The 20,503-nt window shown below is 37.1% G+C and overlaps 1 protein-coding gene across 1 annotated transcript; it reads right to left on the bottom strand.

Moving 5' to 3' along the window:
* Nucleotides 1-6,768: 6,768 nt before the first annotated feature.
* On the bottom strand, nucleotides 6,769-8,821 carry LOC131792317 (allatostatin-A receptor-like). Its single transcript, XM_066164698.1, has 2 exons — nucleotides 8,682-8,821; nucleotides 6,769-7,892 (listed from the first exon to the last, which is right to left on the bottom strand). The coding sequence occupies exons 1-2, from the start codon at nucleotides 8,704-8,706 to the stop codon at nucleotides 6,934-6,936; spliced, it is 984 nt and encodes a 327-aa protein (XP_066020795.1). The 5' UTR covers nucleotides 8,707-8,821; the 3' UTR covers nucleotides 6,769-6,933.
* Between the last annotated feature and the right edge of the window lie 11,682 nt (nucleotides 8,822-20,503).

The following is a 20,503-nucleotide window of genomic DNA, read 5'->3' as shown; positions in this document are numbered from 1 at the left end:
ATAAGTATATTCAATTTCAACCCTTAAACGTACATCCTTGGTAAAAAAAAATAAAAACCCTAATGTTAACCAAAGCAATGCTCATCGGTAAGATTACACTCCTCAAAGCTCGGTTACATTACAAAGGCTGTACAGTCTCGGTTACATAATATTTCCATCACGTAACTCAGCTCTTACGTAACATCAAACACGTGACCTAATCCACCTACTCAGTTCTTTACTGCAGCTTTATAATCAAAATTAAAAATAACAAGATACTGTCACACTCTTACATTTTGTTTCGTATTCTTCACGAGACGCCATTGATATCAACAATTTCCAGACCGTCGCTCTTTTCTTGTAAAATAGCCTCACACTGTATGAAAAAAAATGTATATATACTCACATTTCTATTACGCAATTAAATTTTTGCGCTTAACCTTGAGCAAAATATACGGTAGTGGTATTCAAACGAATTCAAGCAATTTCATTCGATGTGACTGATTTTGAGAGTTGTGTAGAAATTCAAGTTTTTCAAAGCTTTTAGCACAACGTTTTCTATAAAAATTTCCTTCATTTACATCAATGAGGTCAGAAAAATGATTCCGAGCTGCATATAGTGGTATTAAAAGGAACATTACTTCACCTTGGCCATACGAGGCAGGGAAATACCAAAAAAAACGTGAAAACAAGCCTATTACCAGTACACTACATAGAAATTACTCGTAAGAAGTAATGTCTACCTCTTTTCTCGAAGATTCAACACCCTCTCCAAAAGCAAGTTACACTGTTCGCAATTTATCCATTTTGGATGATTACTTCAGCATTAAATTTTTATGGATATATTCTCGTGCAGCCAATAGATCAGTCTAGTTTCAGAGAGTCAATAATACCACTTGTACTTTTAACTAATTATCATTAGGAGTTGTCAATAGAAAGTAATGTTTGTTGTTTTAATGTGAAATATGTTATTTCCCGTTCTTTGTCAGCTGAATGAAAAGCATCCCGCGTGGACCAAATGAAAAAGTCAAGGGGATTCACAAAATAGGAAATTAAATTTGTTTGCCTAACTTATTTTCTCACGGTCTCGTGATCTTAGTAGTTGTTGCCCTCGATGTGCATAAACTTTTGTATCCGGGTTGCATAATATTTATGTGCACAGGTCTGTATTGGCACTGAAATGGCGATGTCTTTTTAACTCTTTGGCGTATGTTTTGTTTTATTGTTTTATTTTTATTATATTTTGTTTTATTAACATTACTAATCAAACTTTAGATTTATTGCTTTGGGTTATTTTTTTTATTGCGTGTTACGTAATCCTTAGGCCACAATCTAAATGTGAAACTACGAGGATTCGAGATTTATTGTTCGGCTTCATTTATGGAAGAGTTTTAATCAACTTAACTTTTCATAAATGTAATTTTTTCTTTTCTTTCTCTTTTATCTTTTTGCTGGAGAAATAATTTTATGCTATCGTATTAAGCAAGCGAAATTTACCTTGGAGTTTTACATAACAAAGCAATCGGTTTATTATCAGTGTTTTTTTACTGTGATGAAAATATGCATGTTGAAATCACAATTGTTTTGGTAAATATATAAAATTATTCATATCCATTTGGTGCATTTCTCCTGTCTGACATATAGGCATGCACGCATCCTTTGTTTATTATGTACCATGAATTAATATTTTTCTTTTCTCTGAGAAAGCTGGCAATGTTTCCCAGGCTTTTAGTTTGAACCTACCTTAACACAAGAATATGTCAAAAGTCCCATTCTATCCGACCACAAATAAACGACTTCCTTCATTACATAAAATACAGGGGTATTTGCATATCTTTAATTATATGCTCTGTCGTTGTTAGCTGTTAAAGGCAAAGTGAATACGAAACCTCAATAATAAAAAGTAGTGTTAATTCACTGATTGGAAAAGTGCGGATTCGAAATTTATTATTAGACTTTTGACCAATTTTATTTTGATTATGAATCTGGTAATCCGAATAGAGACGTTTCCAGTTCTGATTCGCGTCAGGGAAGAGGGTGGGTAATGAGGAAAGATCACGCAGAATTTTTGCCAATTATTATGATTTGTAAATAGCGTATATATCATGACAAAGATTTGAGATCTGAAATATTGATATCATGAAAACATGTTTGAAGGGCACACAGGGCACACGTCGGTGCAAAGTAGGAATGGAATTAGCAAATTGGCGAAGATTATTTCCAGCCTACCTGAAAACAATCATTCTGAACCAGAAAATTTGCAAGGCTGGAGACCATAGACTTCTCTTCAGTATATCTTGAGCGAGCTTAAGGATAGGCAACCGCAGTGAGTGTAACAATTCTACGACCTTAACTAGATTTGCTGCAGTTGTATACTTTGGGATCGTATGGGAAGGAATCGATTAATTTTAACCCTCGTAAACAGTTTCCAAACAGACCTTTAGAAGCAGTTCGAAAGTTCTGAATAAAAGTGAAGTAAAAAAAAAGGATTAAAGAAGCTGAAAAGGACAGTTGTACTAACAAGTAGTCGATAAACGCTATCATGTAACGGTGTGGTCCAGTAATCAAATATCAGCATTATAACTGGAATAATCCAACAGATTACATATAAAAGCACGATACAAATCATCATAATCGTGATTCTTTTTGCTGTATTCATGGCCTCAGCTTGGCTTTGACCCTGACTCCTTCTCCTGGAGCCTTACGAAACCACAGTTTGTACATAGGCACAATGATATTTGAAGACAGGCAGTACAGAGTTCAGCAAACCTAACGTTACCGATTACATCCAACTTCGTACACTAAAATAGTGATGTTCTCTAATGTTCTCCATGAATCCCTGCACAATGATGTCCATGGAAGAAGCTGAACACCAAATGCATATCCCAAAAATGAATGTTTTTTGAAATTGCAAGACAGAGGAGAAACTTGCAAAGGGCAAGTTACTGCATAAAAGCGTTCCACAGCAATCATTACCAAGAGCCAACATGAAAATTCGGTGGAATTAGTAGCAACGAGAGGTATAACTTGTAAGTAACGGTTCCAACAAGGTTACTAAACCAAGATATCCAAGGAAATAGTTTGTAGGCCGTGAAATTTCTATCAGCCTTAATACTGATATCAAAAGTTCAGCGAATTACCGAAAACTGAACAAAGAAACACAAGAGTATACGGCAGCATGAACCCACTATTAGCTACTCCAATGACGCTTGTTGCATTGCATTCTCTGAGGGAGAAAAATGAAATTTTGAATAAAAATGAACATAGATGCACGGTTTTGTCAGTGTTCAGCGTGTGTATGCGCTATTTAGCACTGCATTTATTTCGAATTCATTATCCTTTAGCAGCAATGGCGATTTGTTATCATTTAGGATAAGTGAAATTCTTTGCTTGAAGAAAAATGGCATTCGCTATGTTTTAACCAAGATGTGCAGAAAAATACCTTTGGAGTCTTCCTCGAGGAAAGAATGTTTTGGCAAACAGATTCTATCAATATACCTTTATAGCGAAGGCTCATCATCAAAAATTCGGTGAAATTAATTTCGCAAGCGTTTCCTTTGTTCTAGGTAGACTATTTGCTTTCCAATGGTTGCTTGGTATGTTAGTGATTTCACAATGACCTACAATGCAACAGACCGTTTTTTTTCCGTAGATTTTTCATGACATAAATGGTAGCGGACAAACGGTAGGGTTGATATATTTGCATATGAAGTCAAACACAGTTCTCAAGATTGACTTTATTTTTAAAAGGTTAATGCGTAGTAAAAAATTAAAATTACAAATCTTTGAGTGCATAGTGTGAAGAAACGGAACACGAATCTCAGAACTAAACCTTGCAAACCTTAAGAATTGAACCCTAAGAACCTTAAGAACTCAACACTGCGAAAATTAACAATTGGTTCATACGTCAGCTCAAGAGCAACTCTTACGCCTCTTTCGTGCTCTCCAAACTTCCCGCGTGCTTCATATCTCGATGAACGCACGCTGATGTATGAACCAATTGTTTTAAAACATTTTCAACCCGATGGAAAATTTTTTTTCGCGAGGGATTTGTTTGCTGACGTCATGAGCGTGCACAATAGGAATATGAAGCACGCTCGCGCAATTGAATTTGATTAGACAAATTTACTAGCTATGTTATAACTTGTGTTATTGTTTTTTTAGAGGGCACGGTAACGAATCTTGCAATCTGATTGGTTCTTTACCCGGTCAGTATTTTCCTATCTCTGCCCACGGGCCACGGTAACGCTTTCGTGAGTCTCCGAGTACCTCCCAACTTTCGTTGTCATTTTTCATAAATATACCTCGTTTTCCGGCTGGGCAGTATTTTAAGCAAACACGTCGGTCACTACCTCAAGCCGATAAATAACTTATGAATCCTCTCTTTTCTCTCTATCAAATCACTTTGGTTGACAGAAAAATATTTGTTTCAGAATGAATTTGTATAAACAATAGTGTCATTACGTTGGTTGACAAGCGGCCTAAAAACCGTCTGCAATTAATTTTAATCGTTCACAAAAAGTACCCAGAAAGTTGAAACGTGAGGTATTTGGTTACAGTTAAACTGAACGATGGAACTTTCATTCATTTAATATCTGAATTTTCTCGAGCAATTTGTTCATGGTGAAAGAGCGAGCGAAGTTTTAATTTAAGTTCTACAACAAATATACGCTCCTGGTGAGTCTTCCCAATTCCGTTCAATTTGGACATTTGTACCTTAAATTGCACAACAGAAATTGAAGGAATTTTTTGAGAAAAGGCCGCATTACATTCCCTTGTGTCTCGTTGGAGTGTGCCGTTCGAATTTAGTTTTTGTGAAGGAAAGATCAGAGTTAAACACGCCATTACAGCAAACAAACGAGCAAACTCTCACAACTTCAAAATAAAAAAAATTGAATTTACTCACAATTACTTTCCTCTCCGTTTACATAATGAACAGAGGTAAATCTTCGTACATGAATAATTGGTCGATGAGAGTGAATAATACTTTCCGTTAGATCATTAACTGATTTTGAAGAAAACATTGTCGTGACAGTCCATGCCAAACTAGTTCTGTTGGTTTTCAAATGTTCCTACGCTTTTTTTTCTCTTGCGCGCTCTCTAATTGACAGGTGTCAGATTGTGACAGATACTTGTAAAAATAATGTTTCAAAGTTTGTTTGGAAGCCTTTTAAATCACCTTTATCGATACGGAAATGAAAATGTTTCGCTGAGGCATCTATCTTAAATTTGCATCACCTCTATTTTAACTACCATTTACTCACTCAAAAATTGTTCAGTTTATGGAAGATCTTGCCGTATTTACGTCCATAAATCATTCGGGTTCTTTCGGAAAGAATCTCGTCAAGTTTAAAAACAATAAATATGTTATTTACCGGCTAAGGGTCGGTCCGTATGGTGAAAAACTGTGACCTCGGTCTTGAAAATGCTGCCCTCGGCCTACGGCCTCGGGCAGTATTTTCAAGACCTCGGTCACAGTTTTTCACCATACGGACCTCCCAGCCGGCAAATAACATATATATATTTTCTCTACTGTAATGAAAAGATAAATATGTCACGAATAAAAGATGACAATCATTAATTTTTCATTGTTTTTCGTCGTATTTAGCATATGCTACAAATAAGCTTTTTTGTCTTGCAAGAAGCTAACAATATTTTCCAATCTTTAGATGTAATACTCGTTTACACAAGATAACATCAGGAAGAGGGATCATGTCTAATTACAAATGACCAGCCCTTTTCATTATGTCGAAAAGTAAGCTTTGCCTTTTCTTAATCTCCTTTACTGGCGTCGCTTCACTCTCCGATGGGAGTAGATTTTCAGTATGTTACTCAACAGGGTTTTATGGGGGCAGAAATTTTATAAATAATTGATTTCTGGCCAATTCCTTTGTGTTCTTAAGAAAATGACCCTCTCAACTAAACTTACTCCTCTCCTATGTTAAATTTTTCGTTCAGAGGATAAAGGAGGTATACTTTATATATGTATATAGGCACATTTGATCTGGCACCTGAGACATCTGCCAACGTTTTCATGTCAAGTACAACTGATCAAAGCTCACGAAATAGAATTAAATATTTTACACATTATTAGAACATTTTTTTTTTCAGGCTGTTGTGGTAGATTTATCGCAATTTAGACACTTCCTACTACTTTGCAGAAGAATTGGAGGACTCTCAATGAAAAGACTGAACAACCTGATCTCATAGTCATGAGTAGCCACTGACAGCAGTTGTGATGAAAAAGATTTGAGATTATTATGGTTACTTCCCATTAAGCCAGCAAGAATATAGGACAGCGACCGAGGTCCTCCACTTCTGGCTTGGTGATAGTGCCTTAACTGTTGTTTCAGGCTTTCACCTCTCCTTTTACTGTGCGACACCTGGTGTTCTTGGGTCTGCCTCTCTTACCCCTCCCTTGAACCAATCTGATTAGGAATAATTATGCAAATACATTTTATGCGGATAAAGGATCATCGCAGAACTCTGGGGACATCCTTTAAGCTTTCCATGGACTCCATGGACAATAACATTGATTCAAAAACTCCACGGAACTCTAAGAACATTCTTCGATAATATTTTGGCGCAGGTAGTTTTAGGTGTAAAAGATACTGAACTTTCGTTAGTGCGTATTCAGATGTTGAAAATTTACCTGCTCTACAATTTTGTAGCCAACCGGCAGAGAATATGTCCATCCTATCTCACATATTATTCCGAACAGAAACAGATTAACAGATTTTAGGTGTAAAAGACACTGGACTTTCGTTTGTAAAAATTTACCTGCTCTACAATTTTGTAGCCAACCGGCAGAGAAAATATTCATCCTATCTCACATATTATTCCGAACAGAAACAGATTATAAACTTCTTTTCAGGATGTAATTACCTAGTTCGAAATAGCTATACCTACGAATAGGCAGTCACTGAAAGTTCCACAATTCCGCAGATTTTTTTTTCATATTTGCTGTAGGTCTACGCTTTGGGATCGAAAGGATAGAACACGATGAATTTTAGCCCTTTTAAAGCAATTTTCAAGCAGACCCTTAAAAGCACGCCGAAAGTTTTGAATAAAAGTAAAATAAATAAAAGGATTTAAGCAGCTGAAAAGAACAATTAAATTGCTACACAGTCGAAAAACGCTTTCTGGCAACTGCGCTTTCCAGAAATGCACTGTGATCACCATTTCTGTAGAAACCCAGCAGATAAAATACAAAAGGACAATACCAATCATCATCAGCGTGATTCTTTTTGCTGTCCTCCTGGCTTCGGCTTGTCTTTGGTTACGACTGTTTCCTTCTCCTGGAACCTTACGTAGCCACAGTTCGTAACTCACGATTGCGTACAGGACAGCAATCAGAAAAAGACAAAGAACAGTATTAAACAGACAGAAAGCCATCGATATCCACCAAAATTTCAAATTGCAATAATAACGTTCTCCATTTTTTGTCGAAAATCCATGTACAATGATGTCTAACAAAGAAGCTGAACACCAAATCCATATTCCAATAATGAATTTTTTCAAATGACGTGACAGAGGTGATAATTGCAGGGGGCGAGTTACTGCATAGAAGCGCTCAACAGCAATCATGACTAAGAGCCAAACTGAAAACACCGGTGGAAGAAGCAGCAAAAAATGATAAAACTTGCAAGTAATGGTACCCGCGAGGCCGCCAAACCAGAGATGTCCAAGTGTATAATTAATAGGAAGTAAAATATCTATCAGCCTTGCTACTGATATCAAAAGGTCGGCCACTGCTTGGTATAGAATCAGACAGTTAATAGTGGTCTTCAGAGAGTTATCTGTTCGTATGATGTGGATGAGGACGGAATTGCCGAATATTGAACCAAGAAAAGGAATAGTAAACGGCAGCATGAAGTCAATATTGGGTACCTCAATGACGCTTGCTGCATTCTCTATGAGAGAAACATGGAAATAATATGATTTATTTTTTCTACTTGCGCATCATTTTAATGAAATGCGTGCGTGGAACGTAACAAATATACCAAGGTGTTACATTGTGAAATAGGGCAAAATACGGACAGAAACGATCTGCGCAATCTTTGCCTTCTGTTCCTTTTTTTTATGACATCATGTTTTTTTAGAAACGAACTACGAAGCCCATAGGAATCTCTTTTGGTCATCAAGCACACTTGAATGGTTTCTTTGTGTTGTTTTCTTCTTTCACGCACGCCTTTTGCAATCGGCACTACGCTTAGATGAGACCGAATAAAAATTCAAAAACTAGAGGCCAGAAACCTAGAAAATTAAGCAATAGCATAGTAATAAATCACCTATCGATGGTTTAACATATATAATACGAGCGGAGCGGACATCCTGGTCATTGCTCGTATTTTTCCTCGCCCACGGGGCTCTGAAAACAGACCCCGTGAATGCTACGTAACTCGCAAAATATCCGCGCGTTTTATATGTTCAAACCATCGAGTAAGGCGTATTTCTTGAATGGTTTAAAAGAATGAAGATGGTTACTGAATTTTATGGAAGTTAGCATGTACACAAAATTTTCTTACTTCCAGAAAGTATGACTTCTCTTTTAGCCGCACACACCATGCGTAATCAACAAGACATAATAAAACCCAAAATCTAGGAGTTTTGAAGAATGATATTTTTGAGAATAGGAAAAGAAGTGAATCAGAGTTAAATACTACGAAAAAAGATTTTATGGTAACAGATCTTATCAGTACCTGTGTAACGAAGGGTGGAGTTCATTTCGCGGGTCTGTCCTCACGCTATGTAGACTATCAAACATCAAAGATCGTATCGGCCTTAAAAAAATATTTTTTACTCTGTGAGTTTCTTGAGGCAATACCTGGCTCGGATTTTTCACGAAGTGCTTTCCTTAGAGAACGATCTGCGATTAAAAGGACTTCCTTTTTCCGGTATAACCTCATAACAATTGATTATAGTTGAGTGGTTTAAAGTGAAGGTTGATGGGAAAGTTAGTTTATTTATATATAGAAGTCAAACACAACGGTCTATATTGAATTTGATTACCGCAAATTTGATTCATAATGCATAAAGTGACTGCAAGAATTTCATCTTAAACATTTCTCCCTCTACTGTGATTACAATCTCATTAAACCGACTTAAAGCTTTCAAGCTTATGCCCAGATATTTACCTCAAACATTCTCTACAGCGAAACCTCTTAGGAGGTTACAGCGATTATAATATAGTAGTAAAGCAAAGACGAAAAATTCCTTTCGTGTATATCATTTAATTATTTTCATGCTTTTTGTGATAATGACATATATTTGATTTTATTTCTTCATTTTATTAATAATTTATTTGGGATTAAAATTCATATAGGGAATTTCTAATTTGAAACTCCCATCGTACAAATATAAATTAAAAATTGCAGTTTTTATTTCCGTAGTGTGTGGCACTCTTCAAAATAAACATAACTTTGTAATCATAAAATTTTGATTGCTCTTCATGCTCTCTTTTACTTGAAAAGCAACTGAACTTTCATGGTCACATAAAACAATACATATTTTGTTAACTTTTTTTTTCATTTCTGATTAGACCGAACTTTGTGTTTTTAATTTTTGCTCCTGTTCAGGGGGGAAGATTTGAGAACCGTTTCAAAGCTTTTACTTCGTTCACGAAATAAAATTACTTGATGCTTCCTTTGTGTACCACATCTCTTAAAGTAATTTCCATCGGCCCGTGGGTGCGTCCCTATTTGATTGCTTAAAACCAGCTGGCAAAGAGTGTTTACTGTGTATGAAAAAGATTTCATACAAGTGCAACGCCAACAAACCAATTTATAATGCTGGACTTACTTTGAATTAAAGCTGTCTATTCAAATTTTAACTCTAGGGTCAGCAATAACAGTCACTTCATAAAATTCTTTAGCCTTTTCATATTTGCTGCAACTCAGTGCTTCGAGATCGAAAGGGAATAACACGATGAATTTCAATTTTCCGAGAACATCGAACAAACAGAGCCCTAAAAGCCTTTCGAAAGCTCTGATTAAATGTGAAATAAATGTAAGGATTTAAACTGCTGAAAAGAAGAGTCAAGTTACTAATGTCTACCGAAATAGTAGATATGGGAGTGATTTTCAAGATCTGCAAAACAAGTACGATTTCTGAGGGACCCCATGAGATCATGAATAATACTATAATCACAATCATCATCAAGGTAACTTTTCTGGCTGTCTTTATTGCTTCGGCTTGTCTTTGATTTTGACTGTTCCCTTCTCCTGGAACCTTCCGTGAGCAAAGTTTATAACACACAATCGCATAAAAAGCTGATATGATAATAAGAGAAAAAAAAATGTTTGTTGCACAAAAAACAAGTGTTGTCCCCGAAAATGTAACACCACAATAATAACGTTCCTCATCATTTGTCACTTTTCCATGCACAATGATGTCTGTAAAAGAAGCTAAAGACCAAATTCCAATCACAGATATCGTTTTTTTCAGATGTTGAGACAGAGGAGAACATTGCAAAGGACGAGTTACTGCAAATAAACGTTCCACTGCAATCAGTGTCAAAAGCCATACTGAAAACACCGGTGTAGCAAATTGGAGCAGAAAATAGGACTTGCAAGTAATGAGACCAAGTATTCCTCCAAACCAATAATACCCCAAGACAAATTCTTTACGTAGTGCTAAATGCAGTAATCTTATTACTGTAATTAAAATGTCAGCTACTGCCTGGCATAAAACAAGATGATTGGTGGTTGTCTTCAGAAGGTTCTCTGTTCGAATGAGGTGGATGAGAACGGAATTGCCAAAAAAGGAACAGAGAACAACGAGAGCAATCAGGACTTTGAGAAACAACTTGTCCTCCACACTACCGTCATCTTCATCGAGGCTTGTCATATTTTCTATGACAGAAGAATTGAATTTTATTTTTTCCAAAAAAAGGTAAATGTGGTTGCATTGTACAAGCTTGTGGATGTTCGGTGAATATTAACTATAGACATTCTTAGCAATAAATAATCTTCAATTATCGAAGCACACAATGTCATACTGGTCCAACAATTTGCGATCCCCCTTCAAACGCTGACAGCTTTTTCCATGTAATTAAGAAAATTCCGTTCCATCGTATCAAACACTACAGATGTAAGCTGTGTATGTCAAAGGTAGTATATAACCTATATAAGGTCACAAAGTGACTCTTTAAAGCAGGTTCCTATGAGCAAGTCTTATTACCTCTAGAACGAAGCCAATTACTTGTGTTCAACAAATTTCAGCTTTCGAGGACTCTGCTGTTTGGTGGAAATGTGGTGAAATTCTTGTCATCAGAGTATCTTTCCCTGCGAAAAACAATTTGGTGCCAGAGAAAAATTGATTCCAAAACTTCGAAATATTTCTGTTGTTCGCTTTTTCGACGATTTTTCTCAATCCCCAGAAGTGTTTTCCTTTTAATGGATTATTGTTTTGTCTGTTCTGTTTTGTTGTTGTTGTTGTTAACATCAATAAAAGAGTGGTATTGTACACATTAAGGGTAAATGGAAAATTTAATTGAAAACTGGAAATTACATAAAAAGGGTTTATTAAAACTCTTCCTTGTCATCATAAATTCAATTAAGTCTCCTACTAGAGTAAATAAAAGTATTAATGTCAACCATGAATAATTTACCATGAAATATAAAACCAAAAAGTAATTAAAATGAAATTGGTTTTATCAATTGCCTCGCAGAAATGAAATGAACGCCTTTGAATGTATGCAGCTGTGAGTACTAAGATCATTCATATGTTTTTTTTTTATGGAAAAAAATGCCACTTCATGACCATATTTCTTTACTAGGTAACAACACAATATGTGATATAATTATTTTCGTGAAGGAAAAATTCTAAATTGTATTGGAAAATCTTCAGCTATTGATTTCTGTAGATGTAATGTAATGTAATGATAAATATTTATTCATATAGCAATTACTACTTTTTTCATTGGGGATTTTTTTCGGGTAAAAACTTATCTCAAAAGGGACCAATTATATCAACTAGAAAATCCCAACTCTTTTCCCGGTAAAAGTAATTAATATACGGGATATGCTCAGCGTGGCCTCTTTTATTTTCTGCTCCTATTTGCTATACGGTTGCTTTCAGTTTGGCTTTTGATAAAAATATTTCTCAACGTTTTAATTGATGAAAAAATAAAACTAATAAGAATGCAGTGGTATGCTGCTGGTTTTACTTTTTGCAGTCATTTCCATAAACTTCTTTTGCCTTCTAGGATCGACCTTGTCTTCACCTTGAACTTTTTTTTTTTTTTTTAACAGCTTTATTGACCATTACACATGTTACATACAGAAAATTAAACAGCCAAAAAAAAAAAAATGAAATATATGTGCAAAGTGATTAAAAGTGATAAGGTCAAAAGGGAAGGTGCGAACAGGACGTGAGGACCCATGCGAGGCACCTCCCATGGTACAAATAATAATTAAAACACGATCAACCAAAAGACGCCAAATTTAATGCTAACTTTTTGATAGCATACGATTCCGTGATCAATATCATCATTATGGGGATAAGGGAAATACACCTAAAAGACTGTGAGATATTCTGATAATGGAAAAGTGGAATATCAAGATGGAATAGTAAAACTCTTTATTTTATAGGTACTAAGATTTACCCGTAGTGAATAAAATTCGTACTGATTCTAAATGTAGCCAATCAGGAGTACGAACGACAAAATTTCACTGTGAAAAATTATCGTTCGTCCAATCAGCAACGCGAACGACGAAATTTCACTAATGATGAATGAACGTACTGAAGAGAACGTCATGCGAGAGCCGTTGCACAAAACCCGCGCGCTTTGAAAAATGGCCGAGGGAAGGTTCGCTTCTGTTTACTCAGTTGAAGAATTCATTTTAGAACACGAAAACAAAAATACCGCTCAAAAAACTGAAAGAGATGTAAGATTGCTTGAAAGATTTTTGAAAACGAAGGACGAAGACAGGAAAATTGAAGATATTCCAGCGGCTGAGTTGAATAAATTCATTAGCGAATTTATTATCTCCTAGAACTACTTTTTACGCTTTTCATCGCCCCATTTGTGCTATTTGTCTACCAAAGACAACACGAAAAAATCTCAGCACCTATGAAATAAACACATTACAGCATGGAAAATGCTTTGTACGATTTTCATTCACTCGTTGATACATATCAGAAAACTCACTCGTTCGCTGCGCTCGCTCGTTGGTTTTCTGATACTACACAACTCGTGAATAAAAATCGTACGCGCGCATTTTCCATGAAGTAATCTCTATATCCCCCACCCTTCGAGGCCCACCCTCACTAAGTGGGTCTCGTGTCTTGTAAGGATTTGTAGAGAATGCGTACATACTGTTCGACCGGAAATAGTAGAGGAAAATAGTAGCAACAAAGCTAGTTTTCACAAAGGTTTCTTTGGTTTATTAATTTAAATGAAATATAGAGAGTTGTGAGTCAAAGTTACGTGTATTCACTGTATAATATTTCGATATTCAATATTTTTTTTACTATGATATCACAGTCAGCCCAAAACCTAATAAGTTTCAGAAAAAAAATACCAAGCCAGTATTCAGATTTCATTGAGGATACGCATTTTCTCTCATCTTAATTTTTAAACGTAACCTTACTTTTAATATACAGTCCACGATACATGTCGCACAGCATTTTAGCAATTTCTGAAAATACAGGACTTTTTCCTATAGGCGATCAGTTGGTTTGCGATCGGTTAAAATTGTTTTTAGAGGCAAGAAATACGAATAATTTTGGAATGTAATCTCATTTTCTAGCTGTGCCTTCCGTTGTATGTAGTTTAGAGCAACACATAAAATGTAGGAAAATATTTGACAAAAAGGAAGACTGACATTTTTGCTTGTTGATAATAATTTTTAACGTAATTCTTAATGATATGAATCGTTAACGTCTGAACGATGGCGTGTATTTCCCATGTTTCATTTGTTTTTGACCAATCAGATGGTTCCCTTCGAATTCAGTGGTTGCCATCACTCTTGAGGCAGTGTGACGTTGTTCACTTTGACTTGACATCTTAAAACATGTGATCATAAAATATTTAAGAGTAACGAAACCGTCCTTTGTTCGGCGAAAGACTTTTGCTCGTATTATGCTTTTCACACTGAGCTTCTCACAGCAACACTACATGAACGATCACACTTGTCTTTAATATTTGCTCAAATTCGAATCTTTGTGAACGAAGGTGAAGAAAATTGCAATTTTCCATTTTCTTTGTGCATTTGCTTAAGACATTTTTAAATTCATGCCGTAACTGTTGGTTAAAAGCGAAATAGATATTAGCATACTGCCACTGTAAAGAATCGTCTGCCAAGCCAGAAATAAACATTGGTTAGAACTCGTTTTGACATAACCCCAAACATACATGCAAGGCTAATCTAAAAACATACGGAAGCCGCCAACACAGTAGGAATAAAACAACAGCCACAATCATCATACGGGTAACTTTTCCTGATGTTTGAAGAACTTGTGCTTGTGCTTGACTATGATTGGCTCCTTCCTCTGGTACCTCACGTGACCAAAGTTTGCGGCATACAATAGTGTAAAGCAACAATACTATCACCAAAGGTAAGGCAAAGCTTATTGTGGCCATGAAGTGCTAAAACTGGCGAGGGATCGAAAACAGGTTGTGAGCATACTTTCAACTGACATGTCAAAGGCATTTGACTCGTTACACCCACCACTACTTCTGAACAAGCTTGAAGCGTACGGTTTTCAGGAAAACGCTATTCAACTTTTAAACAGCTATTTAAATGAACGGAAATATCAAGTAAAGATCGGCCGTCATGTTAGTTCGAGCCGATTCGTGAGTCGCGGCTGTCCTCAGGGTTCCGCGCTTGGCCCGTTGTTATGGAATGTTTTCCAGAATGACCTATCCTACTGCCTAACAGCGAACTTGTCTATGTATGCCGACGACCATCAAATTTACCACGCAGGAGCAGACCAGGCAGCTGTGACTTCCCAGTTAAAGGATAGTGCCAACTTAGCAACAACGTGGTACGATTCTAACTTATTGGCGGGAAACCTCAAAAAGTACCAAGTTTTGAACTTGGGCTTCACTCAAAATGACAGCAATATTTGCGTGAATGATGTTGTGATTGAAACTAAAGATAATATCATACTTCTAGGAGTAGTGTTAGATTCTAAGCTAAATTTCTCTGAGCATGTAATCTCTATCTGTAAAAAAGCCAGCCAGAGAATTGGTGTTCTAATGAGACTACGAAATTTAATTCCTATGAAATCTAAGTTAATATTATTCAAAAGCGCGATATTACCATTCCTCACGTACTGTCACCTAGTGTGGCATTTTTGTAAAGCGAGTGACACTCGAAAGCTTGAAAGACTACAAGAAAGAGGACTTAGAGCGGTTTTCAAGGGTAATAATTCTAGTTATGAACAACTATTAGAGAAGGCAGATCTGCCAACACTACTAAATAGTCGCTTACAGGATCTGTGCATCCTTATGTATAAAGTAAAGCATAAACTGTGCCCTGCATATATAAGTAACATCTTTAAAGAACCAAATAGTAATTACAATCTGCGGCAAGCAGATTTCTCTATACCTAGGTATGAGACAGTCACCTATGGCAAGCACTCTATTAGATATTTAGGGCCTAGGCTATGGACAAAACTACCCAAGAGTATCAGGGACGTCACAACCCTAACGTCGTTTAAAAGCAAGATACGCCAGCTCAATATAAGTGAACTTTTAGATGATGGCTGCGCAGGCTGTAGCCTTTGTTCATTTTGACTTCTGTGTATTTTTACTATAAATCTCTTAATGAGTTAACTATAGATATTTTACCTACTACTGTATATAGTTTTTTTTAGTTTGTATATTCTCCCCTAATTGGTGTCCCCAAATTAGTAAGGGATTTGTTCCCTGGCTAGACGGTTTTTGACACTTTAATAAAGTTTCTATTCTATTCTATTCTATAAACGTTATCCATGTGTCTAAGAAATTGCAATTATAGCATCCCTCGACGTGAGTAACTAATTTGTTTACAATTACATGTGTTGAAGAAGCCGCAGATTTTATTTTATTTCATCTATAGATATCGGAGATATTTCTAATGGCCGACTTGCAGCATAAAAGCGATTAATAGCTATTATGATAAAAGCAAACTGTAAAGAAGGGTGGCATACTTATGCTCACAAAAGCAAGCTGCAAGTGGCCTGACCCAACCCTCGCCCAAACCATAGGTTCCCTAATTCAAAACTGTGGGAAATTAGAAATAACAAGGAATTTCCAACCAGCAGGTCAGCGCATGCCTGATTCAAAATTAAATAGTTGGATGCAGTTTTCATGGAGGTGTCTGTTCTTATATGAATAATTACTGAATTGACATAAAGGGACGAAAGGAGCACAGTACTGTAAGCGATTTGCATCAGGCACACGATGAGGTAATCAGTCTCCCCTAAAATTTTTTGTCGTGTTGTCTTGGGAAAGAGAAAAAAAACGGTCATCTCTGAGTCATTAACTAATCTTGAAATCGATGATATGGCCTTCATGTAGATTCTTGTGTGAAATGCAAAATATCTCCAGAGATTACGACTCATTTCTATCCGACGTAAGTACCAATTCAAATTCCTTTGAACTATAGCACAGGCTTGTGAAAACTAAGCAAACGGATCAGAAGAATTTGAGTTTTATTACCTTTGGTACGTGAATGTAGTCCGTAGCGGTGATAGGTAAGACAGAGATCGAAGTTTATACCAGAACTGTTAGGCAATAATGTCCAATTTCCATTTGTAGTACTTTTGTTTCCTTCCACAACCGGCTGTTTATGATCTGTGATAAAACAAATGTTTTGGTAGAAATTAAACATAAGACATAATGAGAGTAACGTCTTCTACAATCATAACATATGTTTCTATGTCTTTCAGACTGTTGTCAGTGCTATTTAAAATCTAGTCCTCCATTAGTTACATTTTACTCACGTTCGTCCCCAAGGGATTCCTTGAACTAGCTGCGTGGTCAATTTAACTTATTAAATATCATGGCATTCTTTTGTATAGTTTCAGACTCGGCGTGTTCAGATTTTGGTCAATTTTCCTAAAGAAACATCTACGTATTGCTACTCAATCCTAGAAACGTCCAATTCACTTTCTTGCGTTTACTCAATCAGATTACAAACCACCGGGGTGCTCTGATCTGATACACCCATTATTTCAAATCCATATCTCCTTTCTCTTTCCAGAATGACTATTTGCCAAATTCTATCTGATACAGACGGCACAAAAAGCAATCACTGGTCATGAATCGCTTCTGATTATTCAGTAGAGCGAATTGTTCGTTCGCAAATTAGACGGTGAACTCAAACGTCAGTAAATTTCACAAAATTTTTCAGTTTTACCAAACTGTTACATACATGTTTGGAAACTTCTTCGGGGTGGGGTAAGCTGTATAAATGAAAGAAGCAAAGATTTTCATGCCCCCACAGCGGAAATATAAGTAAGGTAAATTATGGTGTTTCAGACAGTTACAAACAGCAAATATGCCATCTCATTGTGCTCAATTTTTTTTCCAGTTACTCGATAACGCGTGAAGAAAAATGGTGAAAAACTCTCTTGCTCACAAGCAAGGGACCAAAAGCAAACAGTAAGAAGTTATACTTTTGGCATGTGCCGCAAGTGTCGCTTCGTTGTAACATCTCGCCATCCAAATTGAGGTGCTCGAAGACATGTTAAAACGGTTACCAAAACAACTCTTGTTTATGTGATTTTAGTGGAATTGAAAAAATGTTATTTGTCTTCTTTCAATATGTGCTCCCCCACATTTGCTAACTTTTCTTCGTTGTAAAATCAGCTTCTCAGCGAGTGCCCTTAGTTTGCCCCGAGGAAGTCTGGATGCGATTAAGAAATGCAACTTCCCAGAAGCCTTTAAATGCTCGCGTATCTCTACCTGTGGCGGGAGATTCGAGAGACTGCTGGAGGATCCTTTGTTTTCTACAGGCTTTTTAAATACCCATGGACATTTGAAATAATCCTAGAAGAGAGTTACCAGCAGCGGAAGCGGTTGAATTTTAACAGCGTTTGCTTCTATTTCTTTCCAGAAGCCTCTGGCAGAGCTTCCGTGAGTTACGGTTTCGATACGGTTGACAAAACAGAAATTCAACTTGGATCTTGAACAACAACGCACTACCTAGTATTCTTGAGTTGTCTTGAGAGACTCTGTTCGCTAAGGTAGAAGGTAAGCATAAGACTTGACCAAAGTTTAGGAGAAACTTTTAAAGGGCAGTTTAAGGCAAATGTTCGTGGATTCTATTGTCAAATAATGTGCGAATGATTGAAAGATAAATCTTTAAATCGTAAACTTAAAACTGCCAACGAAAGACATTATCAACTAAGTTTTAGGTTCCTGTCGGTTATTGTTTTTTGGGTAAGGACAAAATAACCAGGCAATGGAACTACAACTGTCAAGTCCTTGCTTCCCTTGGGTCTATCATGTAATGTTTCGACATTATGATTTCCCAATCACTCTTGCTCTGAGATGACGTGAATAATTTTAGACCAATTTACACTCTGCATTACAAATTACACGTTTGAAAAATGCTGGTTATGTGTAGAATAACACTCACGATTCTACCACAATCATTAACAAGACCTCAGTTTCATTAGCCCCCCTTCAATGTTGGCCAAAAAGTCCATGGAATCATGATACAACATTGTTTTTTTCGGGGGGGAAAGGGGCGATTAGGTTAACTTAACAAGGGCAAAAAAGTTAAAATTGAAGTAATAGGGGGTTGAAAAGATCAGCGTGTAAACAGTGTTGTTGCAAATTGAGGGGGTGGGGTGGTACATAATAATTAATTAAATAATTTAAAATGACATCTGTCGCCCCAGGATAAAATTATATGGCTGGTTTTTCCCTTTTTTGCCTCCATCCTTGATGAAATCTCTTATTTTATCTTGATCACGTTTACATGATAGGTGTGGTAGCCTGTCCTGGCTGGTGGCTCGGTCTGTCGGGTAGGGTAACCCAATCAGTCAGGGTCGCAATGTGCCGCGAGGGTCGCGTTCATGTTACATTTACAAGCGCGCCAACAACCTCACCCCGGTATCCTGGGGTTGTAAAAATTGTTCGTAAACGCAAGCTATTTTTCGAGCACGGCTAGGCCTACCTGGAGTACCCCACCTTCACGTAAACAAGCCCTTAAAAGGAAGACGATATGACTCTTTGAACGGCGTGACGCGCCAGACAGCTGGTAACTGCGTGACTTTGATCTTCACTCTCAGGTTTTGGCATGAGAGAAATTCTTGCCATGCATTTGTGGCGTGAAGGAGAAAGAAAGCCGGGAAATGTTGGTGTACTTCTCCCTAATTGGAATGTAAGGTACCATAATGATTCGATTTAGCGCCCTCTTTCAATAAGCACCCCCTCTCTAAGAGAGCCCCCTTCGAATCAGTTTTGCAAATAAGCGCCCCGGTTCTATTAAGCGCCCGTATTGAGTAAGTACCCTTATTCCAATAAGCGCCCCTATTCTGTTTCAGTAATAGAAATTATAGAGTGCTTGTACACTGAGATCAACCGTGGTCCATCTTCCTTTAATTGCTCACGTGAAGCCTCACGACAAAAAAGTGGTCTTCGTCTCAGTCTCTCAACTATTATGTCGCTGTTAGTGCTCAGTTTCTTAAAACGAAAGATCCTGTCTTAAAATTTTGCAACAATTGCTCGGCAAGTCGTTCTAGCAAGGAAGGGCCCACGGACCATAAGTGAGTTTTCCAGTTAAAGCTTTGTTTCACATTCTGCTGATTCTCAAAAAAGAGATAAGCACCTTGTCCCTGTGAGGAGAGCGGCCTGTTTCAAATAAGCGCCCTCCCTTCAACTAGCAAAAGTAAAGAAGCGCCCGTGGCGCTAAATCGAATCATTACAGTTGTACAAAAGCTAACTCTCATGATAAATTGTTGAATGGAGAAGGATGATGAACTTTTTTTCATGCAATAGGGTGCTCATCACTCAAAGAGAAGACAGCTCTCACTGACGATGCAGTAACAGCGTCGAAATTCGTGAAAAGTATGCCAGGAATCTGGTATTAGGACCCTACTCAGACCTCTAGCGGGCTAAGCCGCTCACACAACAGTGTGAATAAGACCTTGCTCGCAGGCCAAGGTTCGAAACGAGCGCCTCTCAAAAACCGTCGACACTCATTGGTAAAGTTCTGTACTTACAAATTGTTGATGTAACAACCGGCGCTCTTCTTGGTCCAGGTCAGAACGATGAGATCTGTATCAGAGGACCAACAATTATGAAAGGTTGTATTTGATTATGAGCGAACCATAGTACGCTCCAGAAAGCTATGTATTCAAGGCCAGGTTACCCATGACTTCCGATGCCACACCTGTTTTCTGTAGCGTGAACCACCTAGGAGTTGCGCATATCACCAACTTTCTCTACATGCGCCTGAAAATTGTCACACTGAATTGAAATGGTGGAATACATGATAAAATGAAAAGCCGCGGGCTTATTCACTCAGGTTTCCATCTCAGCATGAGGATCAGCATAAAACTTTCAAAACAGTCAGTGCTT

The sequence above is a fragment of the Pocillopora verrucosa genome, chromosome 4 (genome assembly GCF_036669915.1).
Source record: "Pocillopora verrucosa isolate sample1 chromosome 4, ASM3666991v2, whole genome shotgun sequence".
NCBI classification, from domain to species: Eukaryota; Metazoa; Cnidaria; class Anthozoa; order Scleractinia; family Pocilloporidae; genus Pocillopora; species Pocillopora verrucosa.
This window is presented reverse-complemented; position numbering and strand designations above follow the sequence as displayed.

What these genes read in the sequence shown, in the direction of transcription:
- LOC131792317 (XM_066164698.1), bottom strand. Translation starts at nt 8,706, where the DNA reads ATGAACTCCACCCTTCGTTACACAG. An exon ending in CTCCACCCTTCGTTACACAG is followed by an intron (nt 7,893 to 8,681) that starts GTACTGATAAGA and finishes TTTCTCTCATAG; the next exon opens with AGAATGCAGCAAGCGTCATT.